Below are 24,702 nucleotides of genomic sequence, written 5' to 3' on the forward strand. Positions count from 1 at the left end.
TGTGATACTTGTTTTTCGAGGTACCGAGTCTCCGAAGAATTAGATTTACCAATGCGTCGTTTTCAAGTGCAGGTCGAGTAGAAGAGTTACGTGCGTGAAAGTTTTGTTTGCACTAGTCCTTCTTCGGCTGTTGGACTGTAGGAATGTGAACAGGAAGTTTTTGTAGCGTGTTCTGTGCAGTGAATATTTCTTTAGCATCATATTCGACAAAACACGTGAAATTTGATCTGATTCAAACCAATAATGTCACTTTCATGGTCCTATCCAGATTGGAAGTTGTTGTAGCTCTGCAACTTGCAGACTAGCAAGAATTAAGAGTAACCTCACAACAACTTTTAAAATAATAGGAGTACCGGTATTTACTGAAGGAGAATATATAAACACATTATATACAGTCCTAAGCAAATAGCAAATCACAAGGTAAGCGTGTATACTTGTCAAAGCCTGGAGGGAAGACTTTTTATGTATCATGTTTGTCAAATTTAACCAGTTATTTCCTTTTTTGCATCCGAGTAATTGATGGGGCAAAATCGAAATATGAACACGAAACACTGTATATTTACGAGCTGACATCGAGATACAGTAACTGTGATTGGGATGGGTAATGTTCCATCTCTTCCAAGAGAATAGGATCATTGTTGTAGAGCTTTGGTTCATAATATCTTGCTTCACATCATCAGTCTTTCAGGCATCAATGAATTAACGTTTTGGTGTCATATTAAAAGAAAATACGGGACGAAAGTGTAATAAAAAGTGTATCTACATTTTAATTTTGACTATCTTACCCAAAAGTTCATTTATTTGAGATGTGAATTTCAGTTTGTTTTGGCCAAGGCAAGAATCTACAATACCGGACCCTTCTGTAATTTCTATGCTACTGCTTATACTTACGAAATAATTAGTCGCGATGGTACTTATCCGATAAGGCCCGAACACCTCTCACTCGTTTATTTCCTTAATTTTAGCATTGATACTTACCTATTCTGCATTGCGGGAAATTCTTTAAGGTGAAGTTATGCCTTTTTCCATAAAATAGTGCCAACTTTTCATATTACGAGTCATTATTTGTCTTCCTTGTTATGCTTGGGTAACAGGCAGTATGGCGTGCACTCGTCATGGATCATCGCGCATCCTGCTTGTGTTTTGTCGATTTGGAGTGGGTATGCAGTGTTTCAACCTTCTTAACAAAAAAATACCTACTTTCGTGTTCATTATGTCATCATAAACCATCCACGATAGCCACACGAACCATCGACGGATAGCCCCAAAAACCATTCACGATAGCCCCATGGACCATTTCTGGCAAGGTTAGGTTGGTTTAGGTTAGGTAAGCATAGTTAAAAAATATAATTAAAAAACTCATAAAAAAAGGCACGTTTGGAAACACTGGCGAGACCACGTGACTTTCGACGCTCGCGCCATCTGCACGTACATAATGGAAACAACGGCCTAATGTTGCAGAAGATGCAAGTTCCTTACGTAAAAACTGATTATTTATTGTTCTGCAGCATTCTATTAGTTTCCGTGAAAGAAAATACCTCGAAGAACCTTGACAATGATACAGAAACTGATTTCAGTAAGTAGTTTCTCCTGTAAATTTGAAGAATTCTGTTCAGGCGATATCAGATAGTTACCGTCGTGATTATTTATCTGAGGTTAATATGTTTGGGCGAGGTGTACAAATTGTTCATTAACGTGTATAAGTTGTAAAATAAGCTTTTCTATTCTCTCAATGATTCTCCGTTTACAAGTATGGGAACCATATTTGTTGATCTGAACAATTGACGTTCACAATTAGTTATCTTGTCTACAACGTTGCCACACTGTTGATTTCATACTGGAGAGCATGGATCGTATAAGAATGGCCGAAGAGAGTGTGGACTGATTTGATTACAGGTAAATTTGTCAACAATGCATCAATCGTAAAATTGCAAGATACGAAAATAAGATTCTTTATCGGATCGTTATCACAATTAGTGCAAAACCATGCACGGACCATGCACTGACCATTTTCGGTTAGGTTAGGTTAAGCAAAAATAGTTAAAATTTGAGGTCGTTAAAACATGCACGGGTAGACTCAAAAATCCATTGACGAATAGCCCCACGACCCATTCACGGTAAGGTTAGGTTAGGCAAGAATAGTTAAAATTTGAGGTCATAGTAATGTCAGGAATATATATTTTGTTCCTGAAGTACTCGAAACTCAAAAACTTGGGATAAATAATGAGCAATCGTGCATTGTCGGTTGCTATCACAGACCCCCTTATTTTAAAATTTCTACAGGTGACCCCCAACTTTAAATTTCAAATTTGTGATTAGGAGGCGTCAATTAGTGAGTATGTGAAATATTACAAAAATCGGCGAGGGGTCCGGTATTGTAAATTCGCTCTTTGATAAGAATATGCCATGTGCTTGGAAGGAAAATCTTGTGTTACATTGAGGAATATGTATATGGTGAATTCTGATGTATCAAACTTTATAAGTACATCGTGAAACTTTCCTGGTGATTAATGATGAAGAGATTCATGCTTATGTCTAGAATGGTTTCTTGATTTTATGGGCTATACTTTACTTCAATCCCTGAAGGTGAGAGTAACATTTGCTCTCAAAAGCTTTTCTAGAACTCAATTCGTTGCTAACCTGAGAGAGTGTCTTCATTGTGACACATTTTCCTCATATGTTGTTACATTATTTTAGTGTGGAAGTTTTTTTGTAGTAGTCCTTTTCTCTATTGAAACATCATCCAGTTTTATAATATAATAAGAGACATTTTTTAGTTGTATTTTCTTTACATGGAGAAGTAAAAATTTAATGAGTAAATTTTGTCATTAAGTCTGAATTGTACGTTTAAATTAAATTGTTTGAAACCTAAACAGTGTACTCTTTGTAACATCTTAATTGACCACCCTGAAAAAATTCAAAGTCCTGAATTCGTAAATTTGGCAACATAGCAGTTCAGAGTCCACAAATAGTATCCGACTTAGCAACAGTTTTTCTTTCTAAACGAAAAGGCTCTTGTGAATTTCTTTCATTGTTTCACATTCCTTGAAGTTAGAAACCCTGGCTAGAGTCTAGTTTACGTCCTTCTTGCCCACTCCTTCTTGCCCGTTTACGTCTTTCTTGCGCACTCTTTCTTGCCTGTTTACAAAACTGTGCTAGCAGACAGCCGGCGCTCCGGCATCCGTAGGGTAAGTAAGTTTTTCTTTTTACACTTTTTGTCACTAACCATTCACGGGAACGAGGTATGCCTACGAGGTTAGGTCTGTTAGGTTAGGTTCCATTAGCACTCATTTAACCCCTAAATATGTGCTTCATCATCGAAATATGTCCGCAGTACGTTCAATCACGCATATCCGGACAACGTCGGTTTTTCTCGATTTTCTCCTCCAGGAAATTTTTCCTCGCCTTGGGATTTACTTTGTTTAATTCCTTATAAAATAACCTTTCCAACGATATATGACACGTATTCCTTAGGAAAAAGACGTAAACTAGACTCTTACAGAAACCCTAAACCAGTAATATACGTAATTAAACAAAAATCTTAAATTGGAAATACGGATATTGATTTTTTTTTTAAAAGTATTCGTTCTGAAATTGAAAAGAGGGGAATTTATGTGCAATTGGAAACACTGATCTGGTTCTGCACCACCTGGAGAGAATTGACATCACATTTCAATGCAATGAAGCAAATTTCTCTCGATTTTAGGCAAAATTACAGTAAAGAAAATTGCATAATACTGGACGATCCCACAAAGTGAGTCTTTTCCCTGATCTGTGGCGAAACATTGTTTGGAACTCTGGCAAAATGAATAGAATAGAATACTTTAACAACATGATTGCAATAGACTTTGTCATAATAAGTATATAAATACTAATATAAAAAATTTCAAAAGAAAAGAAAATTAAAAATACATATTTAAATATTACACATTCAACGATACAGTTTGCAAATTAAACTACATGTTTTATTACAGCGAAAGCAATTGGAAAATAGTACTGTATTTTGATTACAATACAAGTCATGTACAAAAACCCATTTTACAGCTCTGTGATGCATTATGAGTAGACATTTACATTTTACAGGCCCTGCCGGAAGTGTTCTTCAAATTCCGTGACACTATATATACAATATCGTACTAATATATTATTAATGTGTTTAGCAAACTGCTTGTTTTCTAAATTACGTATAGAAGCTGGTAGCAAATTGAATAATCTCATTCCATTATGTTTAAAATTTTGTTGAGTCTTGCATAGTCTAGCGTATGGCATTTCTATATTCAGATCAACTTGTTTTACAAAGTTTCACGTTGGTAATCTCCTGGAGCAGTTGGTTAGACAGTTGCCTTGTTTTACTTTTTCGTCAAGAACGAAACATCGTAGTTTCAAATCTCACCCATTCCTGATTATTTTTTTTATTGTTATTTACAGAGTACGAAGTGTTGTAGTAATGTAATATAAGATTATATTAAATCATTGTAAATATTTATGCTATGCATACCTTGGGAATGTTTCTACTCAACTTCTTGATTTTTCAGTGATTGGCAGTATTTTTGGCAAGATCTTTCTATCATTCAGCTGCCAAAAGTTATGTGAACACACATTAAATATTTGTCATAAATATATGTTCTTAAACAGTATGTTGTAATCAGTGTGTCCTGGGTTTTATATCAGATGGAGGCCCATTGCACAGTGGTTTGGATTCCTGTTTAAACTGTAGGTCCAGTTCTGATTAGCTTATATGTGCATAAAGTAGTTAAAACAACAACACACATACACACAAATACAATGTTCTTTGTTTGTGCTCTTGACTGCGGACCTAAAAGAAACGTCGGATTTTCAAATGATACAACCACAAATATTATGCTATATTCAATGTTTGAAACTACCCACCTGAGATTTTGCATGTTTCTTCATCCGGAAATGCTGGATGTAAATCGCATAAATATCAACGGAAATATCCAAGGAACGTAGATAAGCATTCTTGTCCAAATCAGTTTACTTTCCGAAAAAGATTTTGCAAAGAAATAGGTTTGAACCCACTAACTGAAGGGAAAATGACATGATATCAGGTTTAGCATTGTTCTTAAGGGTCAGAGAAAAAGTTGATTTTTCATCCACTTCCGGACCCTAATTACTGATTATGACCATTGAAAAAGTTGGAGGGAAGGAGACTGCTTACTTAAATTTTCCTTGCCGAGGGATTGTATCGTCCCATATCTCCACTTCGTTAGGATGCACTTGCAAGATATCCCATTGTTTGAATTTCATTCGTTGAATATCACTTTTCTCTCTCTTTTCCTAGTCTTCGGAAAAAAAACTGAAGTTTCTTGGCAATCGGGGTCTGGTTCAAATGACTCCTTGTCTCTCTCCTGTTCCTACTTTAAACAAACAACAATAGACATCGTAACTAAACGATTACTTGTTCAAAAGACTGAATTTACACACAATTTACAAAATATGATAAAACACCTATAGAAATGTTCATCATTTTTCCCTTTCAGTGTTTCTCGATTTTTTCTGAAATTGATTAATCATAAAAATTGCCATGAGCAAATTATAGACATGACATTATGTGTGAAGTGGCTTCTTCAAACTGGTAGCAAATTTTAACATAAGCTACCTGGAGAAGAGGTAGCATGCTTGATTCTCATGAGGGAGGTCGTAGGTTTGATTCTCCACCTAGGCAGGATTTTTTTAAGGAGTATGTCGTTGGGTGTAAAGTTTATCTACCGTGCTAAGAAGTTAACATTGCTCTCTGTATTTCACAAGGTGAAAGGAAATAGTAAGGTAGTTAATTCGATTATAGGAGGAAGCCACATGCCTCGTGGAATGCACAGAATCAAGTTACATTGAGCTAAGTCTGTGATGCTGGTTTCGAATATTGCAAAGTTAGTGGGGAAAGTTTGTTAGATCTGATACTCGTACTTTCTGTTGAAATAACACCATTTTTTTAGATACAAAGCAGTGACGAATTAACGATCATTATAAGGTTTTGAATTTTTGTTTCTCACTCACTATATAAATACTTATTAGTAGTTTCTTATTGCATTGGCCTCCGTTGCAATAACCATTTCTGTTAATTGGTGATTTACTCTTGGTTTTAGACGCATGGTAAGATGGTGGTTAGGAGATTGACAACAGTCATTATAAAGGAACTGACATAAAATTACCAATCTTAGAAATTTGAACTCATTAAACTCTCTGCTTCGTTACAGTAATGCACTACATCACTATGTAACATAACTGTATATGTTTTTTTAGTAGCTATATCGAAATAATCAATATTTTAGGTGTCAGTGAAGAATATAAACAATACATAACTTAAATAACATTACATTTTGCATCCTGAATACATATATGTGATTTGTGATTTAATCATGATGTGTGTGTTAACATATGAACAATAACTAAAAAAGTTGTAACCTTAAATCCTGGAAATCTGCAACTTCTAAGGGGAAAAATGCGCAGAAGGGATGTCCCTCAGGTGTGCATCGGATTCATTTTTTAAATATTCTAATATCAATGGTCTCTGTTAAGCAAAAAAAAAGGAGAGGGTGGGATTTGAACCCGTGATCTTTCATGCTTGACGTAAAACAAGGATAGTAGTGTCGAACCAACTGCTCTAAGTTAACTTGACAACGATATGCCCTTAAAAGCATGATGTTTATGAAGACACCCACCTTCCTGTGTTCCAAGCACAAGTCCTGAAAAATATTATTTTTTGAGAACTGTTTGATATCATGCAAGGTATTGTAAATAAAATGCCGCATAAACTCCTCACAAATTTGCTTCTTTCTGCACAAACTTGATGGCGATTTCCTTCGGGTGGAGAAAAACTATTCAGTGTTTCAAACTCCTCTAATTTCAAGTTGAGCAAGCAGAATCGTAAAAATTCCTCAAGGTTCTTTTTCCAATGTATTATTTCTGTTTGATTGTGTATTATAATAGCTTTTTATAGTTTCTAAGTTCATGGAAACTGCAAAATTGAAAACCTCTCACCGCAGCGTTTTTTGTCTAGTGGAAGGACCAACTCAAGGTTGGCTACTCTCACCTGGAGCCGAAGTGCAATGTTGCTAAGTTTACGAATTCGGGACTTAGAATTCTTTCGGGGTGGTCAAATAAGAAGTTTGGGAAGAATATATATGCTCTAAGAAGTAGTTTGTATTATTGAAGTGCATGTTGTGAAGAGTTATTTCTTGATTTTTTTCCCCTTGTTAGTGATCTCAAGTGGCTGCAGTTTTGTTCTAATTCATTGTTTTTATTTCAAGAAAGTGATACTTAATTGGATTGTTGGAATTAGTTACAAAATGACACTGAAATTTGATTGCAGGACAGTATAAAGATAAATTACACAATTTGGCTGTAATAAAAATCTGATTGATAATAACAAAATAAAGAAACCTTGATTTTTGTGGAGTTGAGGTGTAAGTTGTTTTAGAAATTCTTAAGAGTGAGATAGAGAGAAAAAGAGAGACTGATAATTCTACGATGGAAAACAAAAGAACATTGTCCTATTCATCTTACCAAACCAGGTATGCTTTATAATTTAGGTAGTTAGAGTAGTTTGGTAGTATTGGGAAGATTTATGTTCTAATATTTGGATGTTATGTGATCACTTGTTGGTATATGCTGTCTGTTGCAAACACAAATTTATTGATTGAGTTTCAAGTTTTAAAAAAATAATTTTATAACTATTTCAAAAATATATTGTTCTGCATGAACTGATTCATGCAAGTCTTATTTTAATTGAACAGTAGATGGGGAAGTTACTTTTGATTACATTTTTATATATATATATAATACCTTGATTTTGGTATCATACTGTGAGGTGAGAAATATTTAGTTGAAGCAACATTGGGAAATAGTATTCTCTATGTATTTCAAACATATGTTTTCTGCATATATTCTGTTTTGTGTATGCGAAGCAACTTTTCTTGAACAATTAGAATTGTGAAGATATATTCCAGGGAGAGTTTGTTAAATATTTGATTAGCAGCATGCCTGCCTGTATTGAAAGTAGAAGAACAAATGAGATAGCATAATATATATTTTTCAATGAATTTTAAGATATTTTTAAATTATGGCTAATAAATTTTATGCTGTATTTATGGTTGTAGTTTTTATTACACACAAGGCACTTAGTTGGTGTGTGGCATGCAGTAATGAACAATTAACCTTATCTTCTTCATGTAATATGATTAGCAATGTCATACTAACACATTTAGTGTGGATAATTAATATAAATAATAATGTATTTTGTCTTGCTAGTGTAATGGTCTATAATGACAGCTTTTGTGGAATTTCCAATCTAGGTTAATTACAGTGATGTGGGTCAATAAAAAGGGATAAATTCAAGGTGCATTAATATGAATTTTTTTTTGTAGGTTTTTGGGAATAGTAGTGAATATTTTGAAAATCTCACATGCTGTGAAGTGGTTTGAGCGAAAATAGTTCTGCAATGGATTTGCTTCCATTCATAAATTATGAAATTGTGCGAGGCACATTCAAAAGTAAGGGCCAATTGGTTATAAAACGTAAGGGCAACAGTGGGTGGATCGTGCAGTAGCTGCAAATAGTCTATGGGGCATGTAGCAACTACATGCTTACCAGTTTGCTGTTGCTTGCTTTTGTGTTACAATGAGTAATGATGGCTGAGAGAATAAACAATCCTCCAGTTAAATGAGTGAGGGAAATTCACAGCAATGCCATCACGAGCTTAGAGATTGGGTGACCATACGTCCCCGTTTTATAAAAGTCTAGGAGTTAGCTTGAAAACCAAGTCTAAATTTGAGATACATTTCATGATAAAAAAAAAAAAAAATATTGTTTTGTGTGCATTCCGTGATTTGTAGAGCAGTGAATAAGGCCAAGAAGCGTACATGCAGTTTCAATACGGAATTGCAACAAGAATTTAAATCCTGCATCTTGACACAAACTCACAAGACAAATCTCGCGTTGTGTGCGTGATATGTTGGGTAAGGTTTTCGGGGAGATTTATAAACAGTTGGTGAAGAATAAAACTACTCTCAAGAAGATTGGATCTTCTGATAAATACTTCTAGTACTCTTCAATTTCAGTGTAAGGCTTATGTCAAAAGTTGATCAGAAGGGACCAAATGCACTGTGTAAGTCATATCAAGATTATAATAATTGACACCTTTTTACAACAGGTGATCATATTTCACTTATTGTTTATGATGCATCACTTACGTGATCCATCCTTGAACCTTTTGGTACCCGACCCTCTTTTGCCAGGTAAGCCCAGGTGCCCGGTCCAATTTTGAGCAAAATGCAGAGTTTTATAAGAATGACTGTAGATCGGAGCCTAATTGCCGTAGACAGACGAATAATATATATTTATACGTGGAATGACCCATAGATTCGGACTATACAATTTCCGAAAAAATCCCACTCCGCCCCTGGACAACAAACTACAGGACATTGTCAAAATACACATGGAAATGATCGCAGGCATGTTTGGAACAAGAAAAAAATTGCACTGTTATCATATGAGCAATAGAACACGACTTGTACCCCCCAAATGACATGTCTGTGCACCACTGACTCAAGCCTCGGATTGCAGAGTTACCTTGAAACGACTGTATAATAGAGGCTAATTGCCCTAGACGGATGAATCAAGTATCGTTATGCACGGAATGAACCATAGATTCGAACTACATACAATTTATGCACATTGAGTGTATATATGGATGCGGGGGAGGGGAGGAACCTGAAAATTTCAACATTTCTGGGGAAAAAATCCCCTTCTCCCTTTGCCCCTGGACAACAAAGTACAGGACATTGTCTAAATGCACATGGAAATGATCGCAGGCATGTTTGGAACAAGTAAAAAATTGCACTATTATCATATGAGCAATAGAACACGACTTTCAGTGGAACAAAAATTCCGGCCTTTGTCGGTCACAATGTTTTTTTGTTTTTTCTCAGAGGAAGCCGCCATTTTCCCGCTTCTTTATGCACAAAGAAGACCTGAAAGAGTCCTTACGGTGCAATATATGTGTTAACAATAATATTAAAGAAGAAAATCACAATTCCAGCCAAAAATAGCAACATTATAACGTAAAAACAACAAGCATAACAAGGTATCTCGATCGAGATACTTGGGCACTCGGGGGTTACAGGAAAGTATCTCGATCGAGATACTTGGGCACCAAGTGGTTAATAATAATACGTTAATTATAACATCAATTTTTAATTAGGCCCTACAGATTTTTCAGGAAGGGGGTGAGGTTAAACTGATCTCCTTGAGATTTCCTGTTTTGGGGTCAAAATATTTTGGTCACCCTGTACAAGTAATCACATGATCGCTTCTATAATACAGCCCTTGCTGTGTAATTTCACAGACATTGTTCTGAATTGTTACTGATACATTGGGCAATTGGAAATGATGTTGAAAAGGGCAGTGCTAACTGGCTGACATCCCATGTGTGGAATGTTATGCAGAGGGTACACAAATATTTCTTCCATGGTACCAAAAGTGCTTGGAAAATAATGATGGCTATGACTAGAAAAATGGAGTATATATGCCTGTACATATCTGTAACCACAAATACATATTTGCTAAACTTCTTCTATTATATTTTATAACCAGTATGTCCTTACTTTTGAAATGCACCCTGTATTGCTTTTCTAAGACCCGCCTTAGACGAAAGCATTTTCCTTAACATTTATGCCATGACCAAAATGTTAATGTAAGGTGAAAAATCTTATGGCATTTCTCAAGAATTGAATCTGTCCTATTTTCATAGTATAACCAATCAGAAGTGAGCTTAGGTCACGAGTGCAGATGTAATGGCAGCCAAGTGAGATGTAAACAATGTATCGTTTCATATTTTTAAAAGCCAATAACTATTCAATCGACAGGAATTACATTTCCTGTAAAAAGGTTTTAAGTAGAAAGCAATGACGCTGCTTACATACATACATACATATGTATACAGTACACATATGGAAGGATAGTTTAGTTGTTTCAATTGTAAACACCGTTTACTTACCATAGATGGTATAACTCGACTTGACTTTCGTGCTGTATATATTGTAATGGCAAAAACTCACCAAAATGTTACATTTACATAGCATTTATGCTAGCATAGAGGTTAAAGAAAATGCTTCATCTAAAGTGAGCCTGACAGTTATTCTTACACATAGATGTTAAAGTGTCCTTTATCTTGTAAAATATGAATGGCATAAAGTGTGTTTTCTTCCCAGGAAGAAACGCTGCACGATGGCTCCACTGAAAGATGACCGAGACGATAGTGATGTAGAAGAAATGGAACATGAGTCACCAGAGACTGAGAAGTCAAGCTCTAGTTCAGAAAGCAGTGATGGATCCGATTCGGATGATAGTTCAGGTAATGGTTACTGGATCGCAAGCTTTTATTTTGTCCAGCTGTTATATTGTGTCATCTCGTCTGTCTGAGAGTCCTGTGTTCGTTTCCCCCAAAATTTCGTTGGTTTTACTCCACCCAAAATTTTGCAAACTAATTTCTCATTTTGTGTTTACTGGCGTTGTCAGTACAACGGTTTCTTTGTCCGTATCGTCATCAGTTCATGGAACTTTCAGCATTTAACCTTTGGCATCCGGATGGTCGAATTTCTAAACACGTCTGTATTTCCGAAAGTTTGAAATTTTCCATAATTCAGCAAAATTTCCAAACACCATTTTTTCCCCCCTCGAAGTTGGGACACTGGCACTACATATCCTCATAGAGTGGTCTTTTGTCTTGCTTCCCTCCATCCAGCATCCAGCGAAATTCCGGAAATGTTTCTGTAAGCTGGCAACACTGCCGCTTTATACAATGTTTATATTTTTTTAGACAAGAAGTATGAGTCTGTTTTTAAATAAACTTTGCATGGTTGTAGGAATATGTCACCGCTACACACTACATTTATTTATCACTTTGGCCTGTTAAAAGGGGGGGGGGGGGACACAGGCATGTCATTTTTTTTTTTGGAAAATTTCAATGTTGTTGTTCTTTCTTCCTTTAACAGTAATTGTTGAGAAGCAAATTGATTAAATTTTACCTCCATGAAAAGCCCAGTCTTTAAGAGAGAAAACAAAACTGATTTCATCTCTCGACAACAATTAGTTCTTGAGTTATGATTTTTTCTATATTTCACGGTAAGTTTGAAAAACATGTGCTTGAAAAGGCACTGGCCTCAACAGGAATACACTTGCGCAAGGCTCCGTTTGCTAAAGGTTAATCTATGCAGTGCATGTTGCATGTGTGATTTGTCAATCTAGTAGGTATTCTGTGTAATATATATATTTTTTTAAATCTGTAAATTGAATAAATAACTACAATACATGTCTTTGTCCTTCAGAGTAGTGTGCGTGGGTAAATTTTGGTGATGTGAATTAGCAGGAAGTCGATAGATTCCAATCTGCTCACTGATCTCTAAGCTTATATATAGTTATATATTAACTTTTTTCCAATTCCTACATTTGTGTTTTTGTTATTTAATGTCACATTTCTGGCTCTTTTGTCTAATTCCGAGGATGCGCTATGGTTAGATAAAATTGATGATGGGAGCTTGAGACAACTATTATTAAAATCTCATCAAGTAATTTATAATTAAGATTTCTAAAGTCACTGAACTAAGCAATATAAAAATGAACAACATATGGTAGCAGTGTCTATCCCAGTAACACAAACTTTCAGATTATCAACGCAGAATATTAGGATTAATATTCTTTATCTGACCGATCAGAAGATTCAGCCCTATAATCAATACTTAGCTCAGCACTATAGTCTTCTAGTTAAAATAAAATAATTATTTTAGAAACTTCAAAACACTTTTTTAAACTTCAGGGTTACACATTAATACAATGTTACACTTCTTGAACTGCATTTGTTAAATCAACAAGAATTATAAGGAAATAAAAGAAGAAGAAAATGTACATACTGCTCAATTGGCAGTTTCAGTCCGTAATTGCATTTCATATTACCACAGTCTTTCAATAGAAAAACAAGATACATATAAATTAACACATTCGGGTCTGGCCTCATAATACAGCGTTGTTACCTCTGGTCTGCGGTTTTAGGTTGTTTTTCAAAAAATCATAAAAAAGAATATTTTTAATTTGTTTTTATTTACCACATATTTCTTAAAACTACAAAACTTCCTCTTTTCAATGAACAAAAATTTGTTAAATTTTCTTTTCATTTTCAGACATTTTTTATTATTTTTTTCAGCAATGTTTTGTGAAGAAAAAAAAGTACAACATTGTAACAATATTTTAAGTTCGTAATCTGGAAATTTCAATAATTAACTACATATTCTATCAATACATCTTTTGAATCGTGCATAAGAATACTTCTTATGTGCACATAACAAAAAATAATCACAAATTACAAGTAATTATCTTTTGTATGAAAAAGTGGCTGCAGGACAGGACGAGACGATGTATCAGTTGGTTCTGCGTCATCTGTAAAAATTAAACAAATAAATAAACTAAATAAATAAAATAAATTTTCATTTGACATACACTATACAAAAAAATAAATGGAAAACTAAAAATACATTAGTGCATGTAGGAGAATCAAGCAAAAGGCAAGATGAATAATTACCTCTTCTCACTTCAGTCATAAAATACTGGAGTTTGCAACACTGTTTATATTGTCTACAATAATTAACGAATACAACCTACCTTCCAAATCTTCAAATTCATCTGCATCATCAAAATCATCGCTAACGTCACAAACTGAGGCAGAATCCTCATGCAGAATTTCCGATATGCAGTCTGGATCTAACAACGCCATTCTAAACAATGCACAGTTCATCAACGCGACAACAAACAGTCGCAGGTGCGAGATAAAAATAGCACATGAGTCACCTAGCGGTCGGAATTTCACAGAGGGGCTTGAATGAACATGCGCATGAGACGAAGTACGAGCATAGCGCGTCATTCAATCGGCAAAGCGATTGCATACTGCAGGACGGGCTATGCCCGTCGTTCGTCCACATTGACTTTAAGTGCACTGCGGGCTATGCCCGTCGTGAGACCCCAATGTGTTAAACATATTAAATTATTTGATAGGATTGGGCTTGTCTCAAGCTCGACAATGAACACCCATGCCCACGCTGGGGCAAGATGGAGAATCGACTGTTGGGCGTGATCGTCCACCTTGGAGTAACCTTGGTGCAGAGTGGTTAGCACATCATATTACAGTGCCAGGGGTCCTGGGTGTGAATCCTTGTCTGGGCATGGGTGTTTATTGTGAGTGTCCCTTCATCATATCATTACCCATCCTCATCCTCCCCATAGCCAAACGTGGCAGAAGAGTGAAGAAAAGTAAATCGAATCGAATCGCCCACCTAGGTGGCAAATTCACATATTCAGATACAATGCAATTTAAGCATAGCAAAAAATGCATGTGCTATTAACAGTACTACTGTATATTATAAATTTCCCTAAATATTTTACAGTAGTACAGAAGCTGTTTCACATGTTATTTCATTGAATTTTTTGTTCAATTATTTTCAGAAATGGACGAAGAAGAGTGCGAGAGAAGACGGACGGAATGTATGGAAAACTTGGCAGATCTTGAAAGACAATTCACTCTTCTACGAGAACAGTAAGTGTGTTTGTTTCTCTATTATTGTTTGATAAGTTCAAGATAGAAAGCATGAGAGTATTAACTTCACTTATAGTACACAAAAGCAGGGTATATGAATTGTGTTTTTGTTGCACTAGATCACATACTGTTTACAAATAGTTATAGTATCGATTAATCTGTCCCGTTACCAATAATAGTAGCCAGCCTCTGTGGCAGAGTGGTTAGCACAGTGCCAGTGGTCCCTGGTTCGAATCCCAACCTGAGCATGGTTTTTCTTTGATTCACCCTTCATCAATTTCGTCATATCATCCCTCGTCTTAATCTTCGCAATTAGCCAAAAGTGTCAGAAAGCTAAGTAAAATAAATCAAAGATGTTTTGTAAAATTATTATAGTAATGTGACCATTCCGCTCCCAGGATGAAGTCTGAAGCATTAATTTTTACATGCCTTAATAATTAAAGCAAGTCTAAGTACAGCTTCAGTTTTCATCTTAACCAGCCTTGTGGTAGAGGTTTTTCATTGAATATTTTTTTTTCTTTATTTCCAACTATTCTTAAGTAGGGGACGATTAAATACATGTTAAGAAAAAGGAAAGAAAGTCAAGAAAAGTCAAGAATTTTGGATTTGTTATTTTGGTAGACACCCTGTCGAACGGAAATCAGTAAGGATGGAAAAGATTGGATTGATCTTGTCCAGGGTAGGGACAGATGGAAGGCTTGTGTTGCTACATCCATAAACCTTTGGGTGAGTGTAAGGGAGGATGATATGAATGAGGGAGGAGACCGGTATAAAATAAATTGGGTTCTCTGGGGGAAAACTCAGGGTAAATGCCTTTGGAGTTTATGTGTGGACCATGATTTGGTTAAAATAAAGGTCTCAAAATGAGTGTATGATCTTTCAAAATACTATTAACCCATCCGCATACCTAGTCGTCGAATCGACAGGTTCCCGATTTTCATCACGTCGTTTCTTTTTCTGTCAATAGATGGCAGAGGTTGTATGATCTTTCAAATCTATGACGTGTATGTGTATGCTGCTAAGTTTTTCATACCATTTCAAGCATGTTTTGTTCAGTAATTTCTCATGTAAACAAACCTTCATTTGTTACGTTTCTGCAAACATGTTGCTTAAGAATGTTGTAGAAGATTCTGTGATTGAAAAGTTGCTTTTCGATAGCGATGAGGAGGAAAATGTGGATTTTGGAAGTGGAAATGAACACGGGGTTTCATTTTGTGTTAGTGAAATTGAAGAATGTAGTGAAAGTGAGGAAGAGGTGGCTATGGCAGGAAAAAAAATAAAAGGTAGAGGAATGGAAGTGGACAGATGTGTGTGATCAAAGTTATTAGGTGAGTTTCTATTTATGTTTCAAGTAAACTGCATATGTGCATACTTATTACTGTATTTCCACTTCAATATATAAAATTTTCACATAAATTGCTTGGATAGTTTTCACAATATTTGACATCTTGTCTTGCTGTGCAACCATTACGAGAGATAGCCAAATTTAAATGGTATTTCATGGCAAAAAATTTGGCATTTAAATGGAATGCGGATGGGTTAACCAATTTCATAGAATGTCATTTCAGGAATAATTACTGACCTCCTTATAGATAGTATTTATTCACCACATCGGATCAAGAAAAGTCAATCAGATGTGGAAACGTAATTTACTTCTTTAAAGCTGCTTATTTATACCTTCAGGTTAATTGCGACAGAGGAGATGAAGGATGAAGAAAAGATACAAGATGACAATGACAGAAAAATCCTTGAACTTGATGATGAACCATAAGATTTGAGCTGGAGACCTCCAAAATACAAGTCCATCATTTTGAACTATGTTCGTTAGAGTCTATATAATCAAGTTCCGCAGAAATTTTGAGGTTTTAACAATCAAAAGAGAAAACTCGTCCTTATGGCCAGCGGCTGAGCTAATAGTGCTCGTCGGCAGGTAAGGTATTAATTTTGTATGCAGGTTTTAAACTTCAAGTAATAGTACCTAAAAATTCTCTCTCTTTCTTAGGTTGTATCGCGAGCGAATCACGCAAGTGGAAGCCAAGCTGGAGGAAGTAAAATCAGGCCATGCTCAGGAGTACCTTCAGCCACTCGAGGAGCTCCAGGAGAACATGAAAATCAGGACAGAGGTCTCTGGAATCTTGCGAGAACTTCGGTTGGCTAACATCAGAAATAAATTTGATGCCGAGGAACTGGCTACTCACCAGAATCATGAGGTGTGTAAATTTAACTGGTTTACCAATGTAGTTCAAGCTTTGTGAGAACAAACACATTTTTTGCCACTGTTTCAAGGGTGATGAATGTGATATTAGGTGGATGTCGTTATTGTGAAGATACATGTTCATATTAAATAAGGTACAAAAGTAATAGAGGATAAGAAAAACAGAAAAGGAAAATTAAAAGAAAAATACATACCAAGTTGTGACCATCATAACATCTCATTCATCATATTTGTTGGTGAAGACTATTTGAAACAGAGAGAGTGTTGTGTTTCAAAGGCTTTGCACCAGAAATATTAATAAAAATAAGTGGGAACTAATCACTAGGGGTCCAGGTTTTTATGTAATTTTATTTTGTTTGTATTTAGTTAAGCAAAAATTACAAATGTAAGTGAAATGAAATACTGGAACAACCCCTGATGGAATTTCCAAGAAATACATTCAAACCTATAAATGTATTATAGGAATGAAGGAAAGGACTGAAGATGGCAAAAAATATTATTACATATTTTTTTACATGTCATTGATTTGTTAGACATATTTATGTACATAGTTCAGCTACATAAAAATATGGGCCTTAGTAATCACTTATATTATTTATTCTTTATATTTTTTTTATTAAAATATAAACAAGTATGTGACAGTTAAAAAAAACTGACGTGATGCGTTGGCAACATTTTACTTAAACGCAAATCAACAAGGATGTTGTAATACACAATGGAACCTCAAGTTTACGTTTTTCAGACCATGCTTTAAAAACTTAAAATTCAGGAAAATGTTAAATCGAGGAAAATACTAAGTGGGAGAACCTGTAGGTGTAGACACAATTAGGCACATATGTAATAGTTAACAATAACAAGATTTATTATAGTAGTTGTTGTTGATATATGAAGAGTATCTACCTAAGTGTTAACGTAAGGGAGCTGCTTGGAAAGAAAGGTAGATTAGTGATACTTAGTAAGTTGTACGTGAAGATCTTTGTACATCTTCTAAGTGCCTAAAGACAGCCTGGACTTGGCTGGGTGGATGGTCATCTTGAGTTTGAGACTGGACAGTGCCTCCAGCCGCACTTCGGCTCTGTTGATCAACTTCCACACCTCTAGTCTTGTGACTGGGATTTATATACTTTGGGTGTGGTTATAGCAACCACAGGCAAGGTTATTTCTGTTGCCTCGTGTCATTCTCAGGAAGTCTAGAAGGTCGGTGATTTGCGGACAGAAGATTGGTTGTATCTGGTGACCTTGCTATCGAGTTGTTCTCATGTGGTGTTCTCATGTGGTGTCCTCAGGTTACTCCTATGTGGCGTAGCTGATCCCAATTGGTTCAAAGTAACTAACGCAGTAACCACAGTTTTCCTGTTGTTGCTGACCTTACTTCTCTGAAGGGTAGAGAGTGCACGTGGACTGTTGACTGACGAAGATAAGATCCACAGCACCTTGAGTGCTTCCTGTTGTGAACCGCACCCAAATCCAAGTTTGTAGAAAATCATGAACGTGCGGAAACTTGAACGTTACAACTGACCCCTTAAGTGTAATTTTCTGAACAAGTTACTACTGGATTTTTTCTTCTTCAGAATTCCGTTGAACAAAATTAACTGAAATAAAACACCAGTAGTTCTTTTGTAGAATTGCTTTCATATTCCACAACAGGGGTGACCTTCCATGTAGTACACCCAATTGTCAACCTCACTTCCACGTAGTACACCCTGGACTGCTTTTTGCAGACTAATGAGGCTCTGGCGACTGGCCCTGGCCAGTATAATTCTGTGTGTTGTCCTGTTTTTGTTCTTACGTGTGCTGAGTGCTCCTTTACAGCCTCAGCTTTTAACCAAGGTATGGATATTTTAGTTTTGAGACACTTTTATTTTTGTTACGATAAGGGGCTAAATCCCGTATAATGTAACGGGTGCAAAATAGCCTTAAGTGCTGATGCACACAAAATTTTAAATTCAAATTTAAATACAAGATATTCCACAACAAATGTAAATAATACACAAATATAATTTTGTGTAGCATGTAGACATGTATGTACTTCAGGTTCATGCAGAATAAATCTTTCTGCTGTGGAAGTCTTTGAAATAAGTGTAACTCAATGTTCACATCACATGATAGTAAAAACTTTTCTTGTGTCTATCTTATATTTTCTTTTTTTTTCCACTTTCTTCCTCTTTTTCATCTTCTTCTACAACTGTTTGTTTTTCCTACAGCTAGTATAATCTCACCTAGTGTGATCGTTATGTTCTCAATGTGTGGTGAATATATATATATATACCACCTACAGTTGACTCTAGTTTAAGCTAACTATATATATGTAACAGTGTTACTTTCTTTCCAATTTTTATCCCTTCAAACTCTTTTCTTTCTATTCTCAGTTATAAAATTACCAGATTTATTCCACATACTTAGAGGCATGCATATTTCGTTTTTTGATGGAAACTCGAAATATGAAATAACCCACTGTAATGTTCATTTTTCATGTTTTTTAAAAGGTGTGAGGTGCTTTTTCCTATCATTATTTTACTGCAAAATTCGAAATAAACTCTCAAACACGAAAGTTACGAGTTCATTTACCGCCACGACACACTCTGAAGTCTGAATTATCCTGCAAGTTATGCAAATCACGGAAAATTGATTAATTCGGCTGTAAATATTTCAGAAGTAAAAATGGACTCCATTACACAGGGATGAACGTAATACTCTGACAAGTACGTAAATGTGCTATTAGAAGGAAAAGGTTAATTTTATGTAGCAACTGTTGTTTTTAAATCAAATTTAGGGTTTTATTTACCATTTTAACACCAAAATGCCATTTTATATTCTGCTTTCGATCCCGAAATGTGCCAAGTTTTTGTACTGGAATCTTAATCTTTTTGATTGATTGATTGATTTGCTGTTTTAAGTCCACTTTATGCACAGTAAGGCTAATCAGGACTGGACCTACAGTTTAAAGTGGGATCCGAACCCCTGTGTGCCTCCACTGGGTATCGAACCCGGGACCCCTTGATTACAAGGTGAGGACGTTACCACTGCACCATCGGGGAGGCCTCTTAATCTTTTATTCACATAAATATGTCACTCTACATGTAAGGTAAGGTATGTTTCTTCTTCAGTGTATATTTAAGAAATATTTATATAATATGTACTCACTTTGATGTCTCTTACTTTGACAGAGTGAAAAAAATTTGTTGTGGGATTCAATTGAGAGTGACCTAAAGGACAAGATACGAAGGCTAGAAGAAGACAGGAACAACATAGACATTACGTCTGACCTGTGGATAGAACAGACGTTCAATAAAAAGAATAAGAAAAAGTCGGATCCATTGAACCCTGATAGGAGAAGGAAACCAGTGACTGTCTCGGGACCTTACATTGTCTACATGCTGAGTGATGCGGATATTTTGGAAGATTGGACAGCTATAAAGAAAGCGTTATCAGCCTCTAAAAGGAAATCTGAATGTAAGTTGTTCACATGTAGATTAGGGATGGACAATATCAGAAATTTAATATCACGATATATTGTCAGAGATGATATGATATTTTTTCCATATCATATCGGCAATATATTGTCTCCACAATACATATCACCAAATATCGTGATGATATATCGCTGGCACTCTATCGGTATTGGCCGATATAAGCATATCGGTGTATCGGTAAAATTACCGATCCGATATATCAATAAATATGTGATAAATTAGTGCAAAATTCTGCCATTTTGTTGTAATTTTTATGGATAATCTCCATGCTCTAATTTCTAAAAAGGTAAATGTCCAAATATGCAACTTCTCTTGCACTGTAGTCACATTGAAACAATTTATTAAGGAGGTCAATGAACCTTTCAGGTTCTTCAAGGACCACTTCTAATTTTATATCTGATCGGTAGAATATCGGTATCGGTAAATTTAATATCGGTACTTTATCGGTTTCGGCCGAAATTTCATATCGGCCCATTCCTAATATATTGCTAAAATATCGTGATGATATATTGCTGACATGATATATCGTGATGATATATTGCTGACATGATATATCATGATGATATATTGCCAACACGATATATGGCCCAACACGAATGTAGATTTTTCAGAATATCTATTTTTGGTGCAGATACATGTAAGTCTTGCCGATATCAATATATTACTGATGTAAAATTTGCTGATACGTGGTCTGTTAGGAAAGTAATGAGACTGATTTTCTGTAAACGATGAATTTTATTATTTTTACAAATCAAGGTTATCCCCTTCAAAATAGTTCCCTTGGGCAGCTACACAGCGATGGAGACATTGTTTCCATTGTTCGTAGCAGTGCTGGAAGGCTTCTGCTGGAATACCTTTTAGCTCGTCGGTTATGCTCTTCTGGATATTATCCAAAGTATCAAAATGGCATCCTTTCAAGTGGTTTTTGAGCAAGGGGAATAAAAAAAGTCACAGGGACTGAGATCCGGCGAATAAGGGGGCTGAGGAACCATGGGAATGCTTTTTTTGCCAAAAATTCATTGATGGAGACTGTCGTGTGACATGCTGCATTGTCATGGTTCGTCATCCACTTGTTCTCGGCCTTCTAAAAAGGACTTCTGCCATCTGAACACTTGTGCGCTAGATTGTGCATGTTCTCCATAAGCCCTTTGTAACTTTTAATAAGACACAGTGGCGGATTCGCCAAGCTTAACACAAAATTTGATGGCACAACGTTGTTCAAACTTTTGCCAGTCCATTTTCGTAACGCACCTCACAAACACAACTTCACGTCAGACGCTCTCAACAATCATGTAGCAACTGTAGCAAGTTGAAACTTGTACTGAGTCAACGGCAAGTGTTCACCTACCTGCCGTGTGAAGGTGGTGGCAGCAGCGTTGCCGGTTCGTGCACAGTGTTGTATATAAAATTACATGATCCATAAAGAACCTCCTTAGTTAATCAGGGTGTCTGCCAGTCAAAAAAGTAAAGAAATCAACAAGTAGGTCGAGAAGTTAATAAGAAGTCCAAGATTTTTTGCTACCATGACTGGTCGGTTGATTTATCTTATTTTGCTTAATTTTTCTGCCCTTTTGGCTGATTGCAAAGATGAGAATGAATTGTGGTTAGATAAGGTGGACGAAGAGACAATCGCAAATATATAGGAATGACAACACGAGCCCCACGTAAGATTATACTGGCTGTATAGGGCCTTGCTAGTGTGCCAACTGCAGTCCAGGCTGTATTAATAGATAAATCAAGTCTAATTCTCTTGTTAGATACAGTTTCAGTTTTCATCTTAACTGTCCTTTTGGTAGAGGTTTTTTGAAAAATAGGAGGGGTGAAACGAAATCCGTAAAAATCTGACAAAAGTTACTGGATATTTGACTCTCTCCTAAATATTCCCTTAAATTGCTAATTTCCAACTTTACCTAGGTAGGGATCGAATAAATCAACTTAGAAAAAAATGTAAAGGTCAAGAATTTTGGTACACACACTGTTAATGTATGTAACATGTGTTTTCAATGGGTTTTGTATTAGAAGAAAGAAACTTTTAAACATTTATGTGACAACAAGAGAATATGAATTATACCTTTATGTTCCTATAAATAATAACAAAATGGCAATTTTAAATGAAACATTCTGCAGATATGCATATGGTTCACCATGGGGAAAATTGAGTTACATTGATCTAGACTAGGGTGAAATATTTCAAATTTTCAACTTGCCATAGGCTACTTCAGAACATGAGAAAGATACACAGAATAACTAGAACTGATACAAACAGATTGTGTGTGTAAGGAAAATTGGATATAAACTTCATTTTTGGATTTAATTATGAAGTTAGTTTTGCAGGGAGACATAGTTTTGTAATAATAGTGCACTTGTTCTGTTGGATTAATTGTTGTTTTTTTTAACTTTCCTTTCAGTTCACATCTAATTTATGGATTTTTTCTGTCGCCTTGGAAGAAAAGAAATATTTTTGTTCTTTTTTTTTTTTTTGGAGGAAGTCTCTAAAATTGTCTGTGACAATGAATACAAAGTGTACCTGATTGATTTTTTGTATATTGTGTATATAGAAAAAATAAACTTCTATATTTGTAGTATAGTGTGTTCTTTACCTGAAAACTCAGCCAATTGCATTATATAAATTGCAGAGTTTTTCACATCTTATACGCTAAGTAAAGGTATCATTGCATATTGTAGAAAGTATCTGGCAATGCTGACACATACATTCTCATGGTTTTCCATTTCCTATCCTAGACACAGGCATTTGCAGACCATCTGATTATAGGAGGGCAAAAGCGTTTAAAGTTTAAACTGGGAAAGAAATAACTCGTTCCATCTATGAAACCAGAGCGTGTATAGTGTGTGTCCAGACCCATCGAAAATCACTGTATTAGAAGAATTCCAACTTTGTGGCACCAACATTCTCTGCACCACCCTTTATTTCCTCTGTCGTTTCGTACTGCAGATTCAAAACAACTACACATGATTCATTTACAATGTTTGGGCAATTTATTTTAGAAAAACTGACAAATTATGTGCGAGTGTTAAGTATAGATAGCAAAATTAATGAATAATAGTACCACAACACTCTTTCCTGAAGTAACACACTGGCATTAAATTCATGGTTCGAATCTCTTATGCAATAATTCTGTGTTCACACACCAATTTCTGCAAATCACTGACATCATTCACTAAAGGCTGCTGTCCGACTCAAATATTGGATAATAATATACACTGCTCAAAATAATTAGGGGATCAGACCAGATATCAAAACTCATGTAGGCATACTAATACCAGATCCTTTATTTCATTCTGAGATGAGTTACAGCAAGATATGCTGTCATGATATCTGATGTTAATGACATTATTAACATGTGACGCGATATGACAATTAGAGCATCAGTAGGACAGCACAAAAAACAACAACACAAACACTACAGCAACTCTCCTCTAGTAAGGTGTATGGTCTCCCCTAACGGCCAATACTGCTGCACACCTGCATGGCATGGAATCAATAAGCTTTGGGGGATACATTGCCACTCTGCCAGAAGGGCAATTTCCAGCTCTGCAAGAGTTGTGGGAGGTGCTGATCGAGCTGCAACTTGTCGGCCTAGTGCATCCCAGATGTGCTCGATTGGATTTAAGTCTGGAGAGCAAGCTGGCCAGGGCAGATGCTCGATACCCTCCTGGTCCAGCATGTCGTCTACCAACCCAGCTCGGTGTGGACGAGCATTATCATCCATGAAACTGAAAGAATCACCAATGGCACCAGCATAAGGCATGACATAAGGTCGGAGGGTCTCATCTCTATACCTTCGCGCTGTCAAGGTGCCATTGCGGATGATGTGCAGGTCCGAATGTCCACCAATACTGATTCCTGCCCACACCATCAGTCCACCACTGCCACATCGGGAGGTTTCGTGCACAAAAGTTGGGTTGTTTCGTGTTCCGCGTTCCCTCCAGATGAGAACACGTCGACTGTCAGGTTCCACACTGAATCGCGACTCAGAGAACAGAACAGACCTCCATTCGGCATGTCTCCAACCACGATGTTCCTTCGCCCAGTTTCTACGGGCTATATGGTGTTATAACGTTAATGGAACACACACCATGGGTGTACGTGCATAGAGGCCAGCTTCATGAAGACGATTACGGACAGTTTGAGATGACACACTGCGTCCCGTTGCAGTAGCATTGCATTTGCCACCTGTTCCGATGGACTGTGATCCCTCGATGTTGTTGCTCGTGGACGACCTTGGCTTTGTCTTCTGCGAACACTTCATGTTGTTTCAAAGCGATTCCATAGTCTGGAAATCACATTTTGCGACACACTAATGGCGTGTGCTACCTGGCGTTGTGACTGCCCAGCTTCAATCCTTCCTATGGCTTTCCAAGCCATAGCTTCCTGTAAATCACGTTGGTGCAGC

General features: G+C 36.2%; 1 protein-coding gene across 4 annotated transcripts; it reads left to right on the forward strand.

Moving 5' to 3' along the window:
* LOC145981071 (breast cancer metastasis-suppressor 1-like protein-A) lies at positions 1-22,869 on the forward strand. 4 transcript variants are annotated; one of them, XM_083114191.1, is made up of 7 exons: positions 2-420; positions 7,219-7,532; positions 11,229-11,371; positions 14,509-14,599; positions 16,602-16,809; positions 19,982-20,267; positions 22,696-22,869. In XM_083114191.1, the coding sequence occupies exons 2-7, from the start codon at positions 7,489-7,491 to the stop codon at positions 22,704-22,706; spliced, it is 783 nt and encodes a 260-aa protein (XP_082970317.1). In that variant the 5' UTR covers positions 2-420; positions 7,219-7,488; the 3' UTR covers positions 22,707-22,869. The 4 variants fall into 4 exon arrangements, with proteins under 4 accessions (XP_082970318.1, XP_082970317.1, XP_082970315.1 ...); XM_083114189.1 differs by having other exon boundaries at positions 7,269-7,532; XM_083114190.1 differs by having other exon boundaries at positions 7,331-7,532.
* Positions 22,870-24,702: the final 1,833 nt, after the last annotated feature.

Source organism: Lepisma saccharinum, chromosome 28 (genome assembly GCF_977018435.1).
Source record: "Lepisma saccharinum chromosome 28, izLepSacc3.1, whole genome shotgun sequence".
Classification (NCBI taxonomy): domain Eukaryota; kingdom Metazoa; phylum Arthropoda; class Insecta; order Zygentoma; family Lepismatidae; genus Lepisma; species Lepisma saccharinum.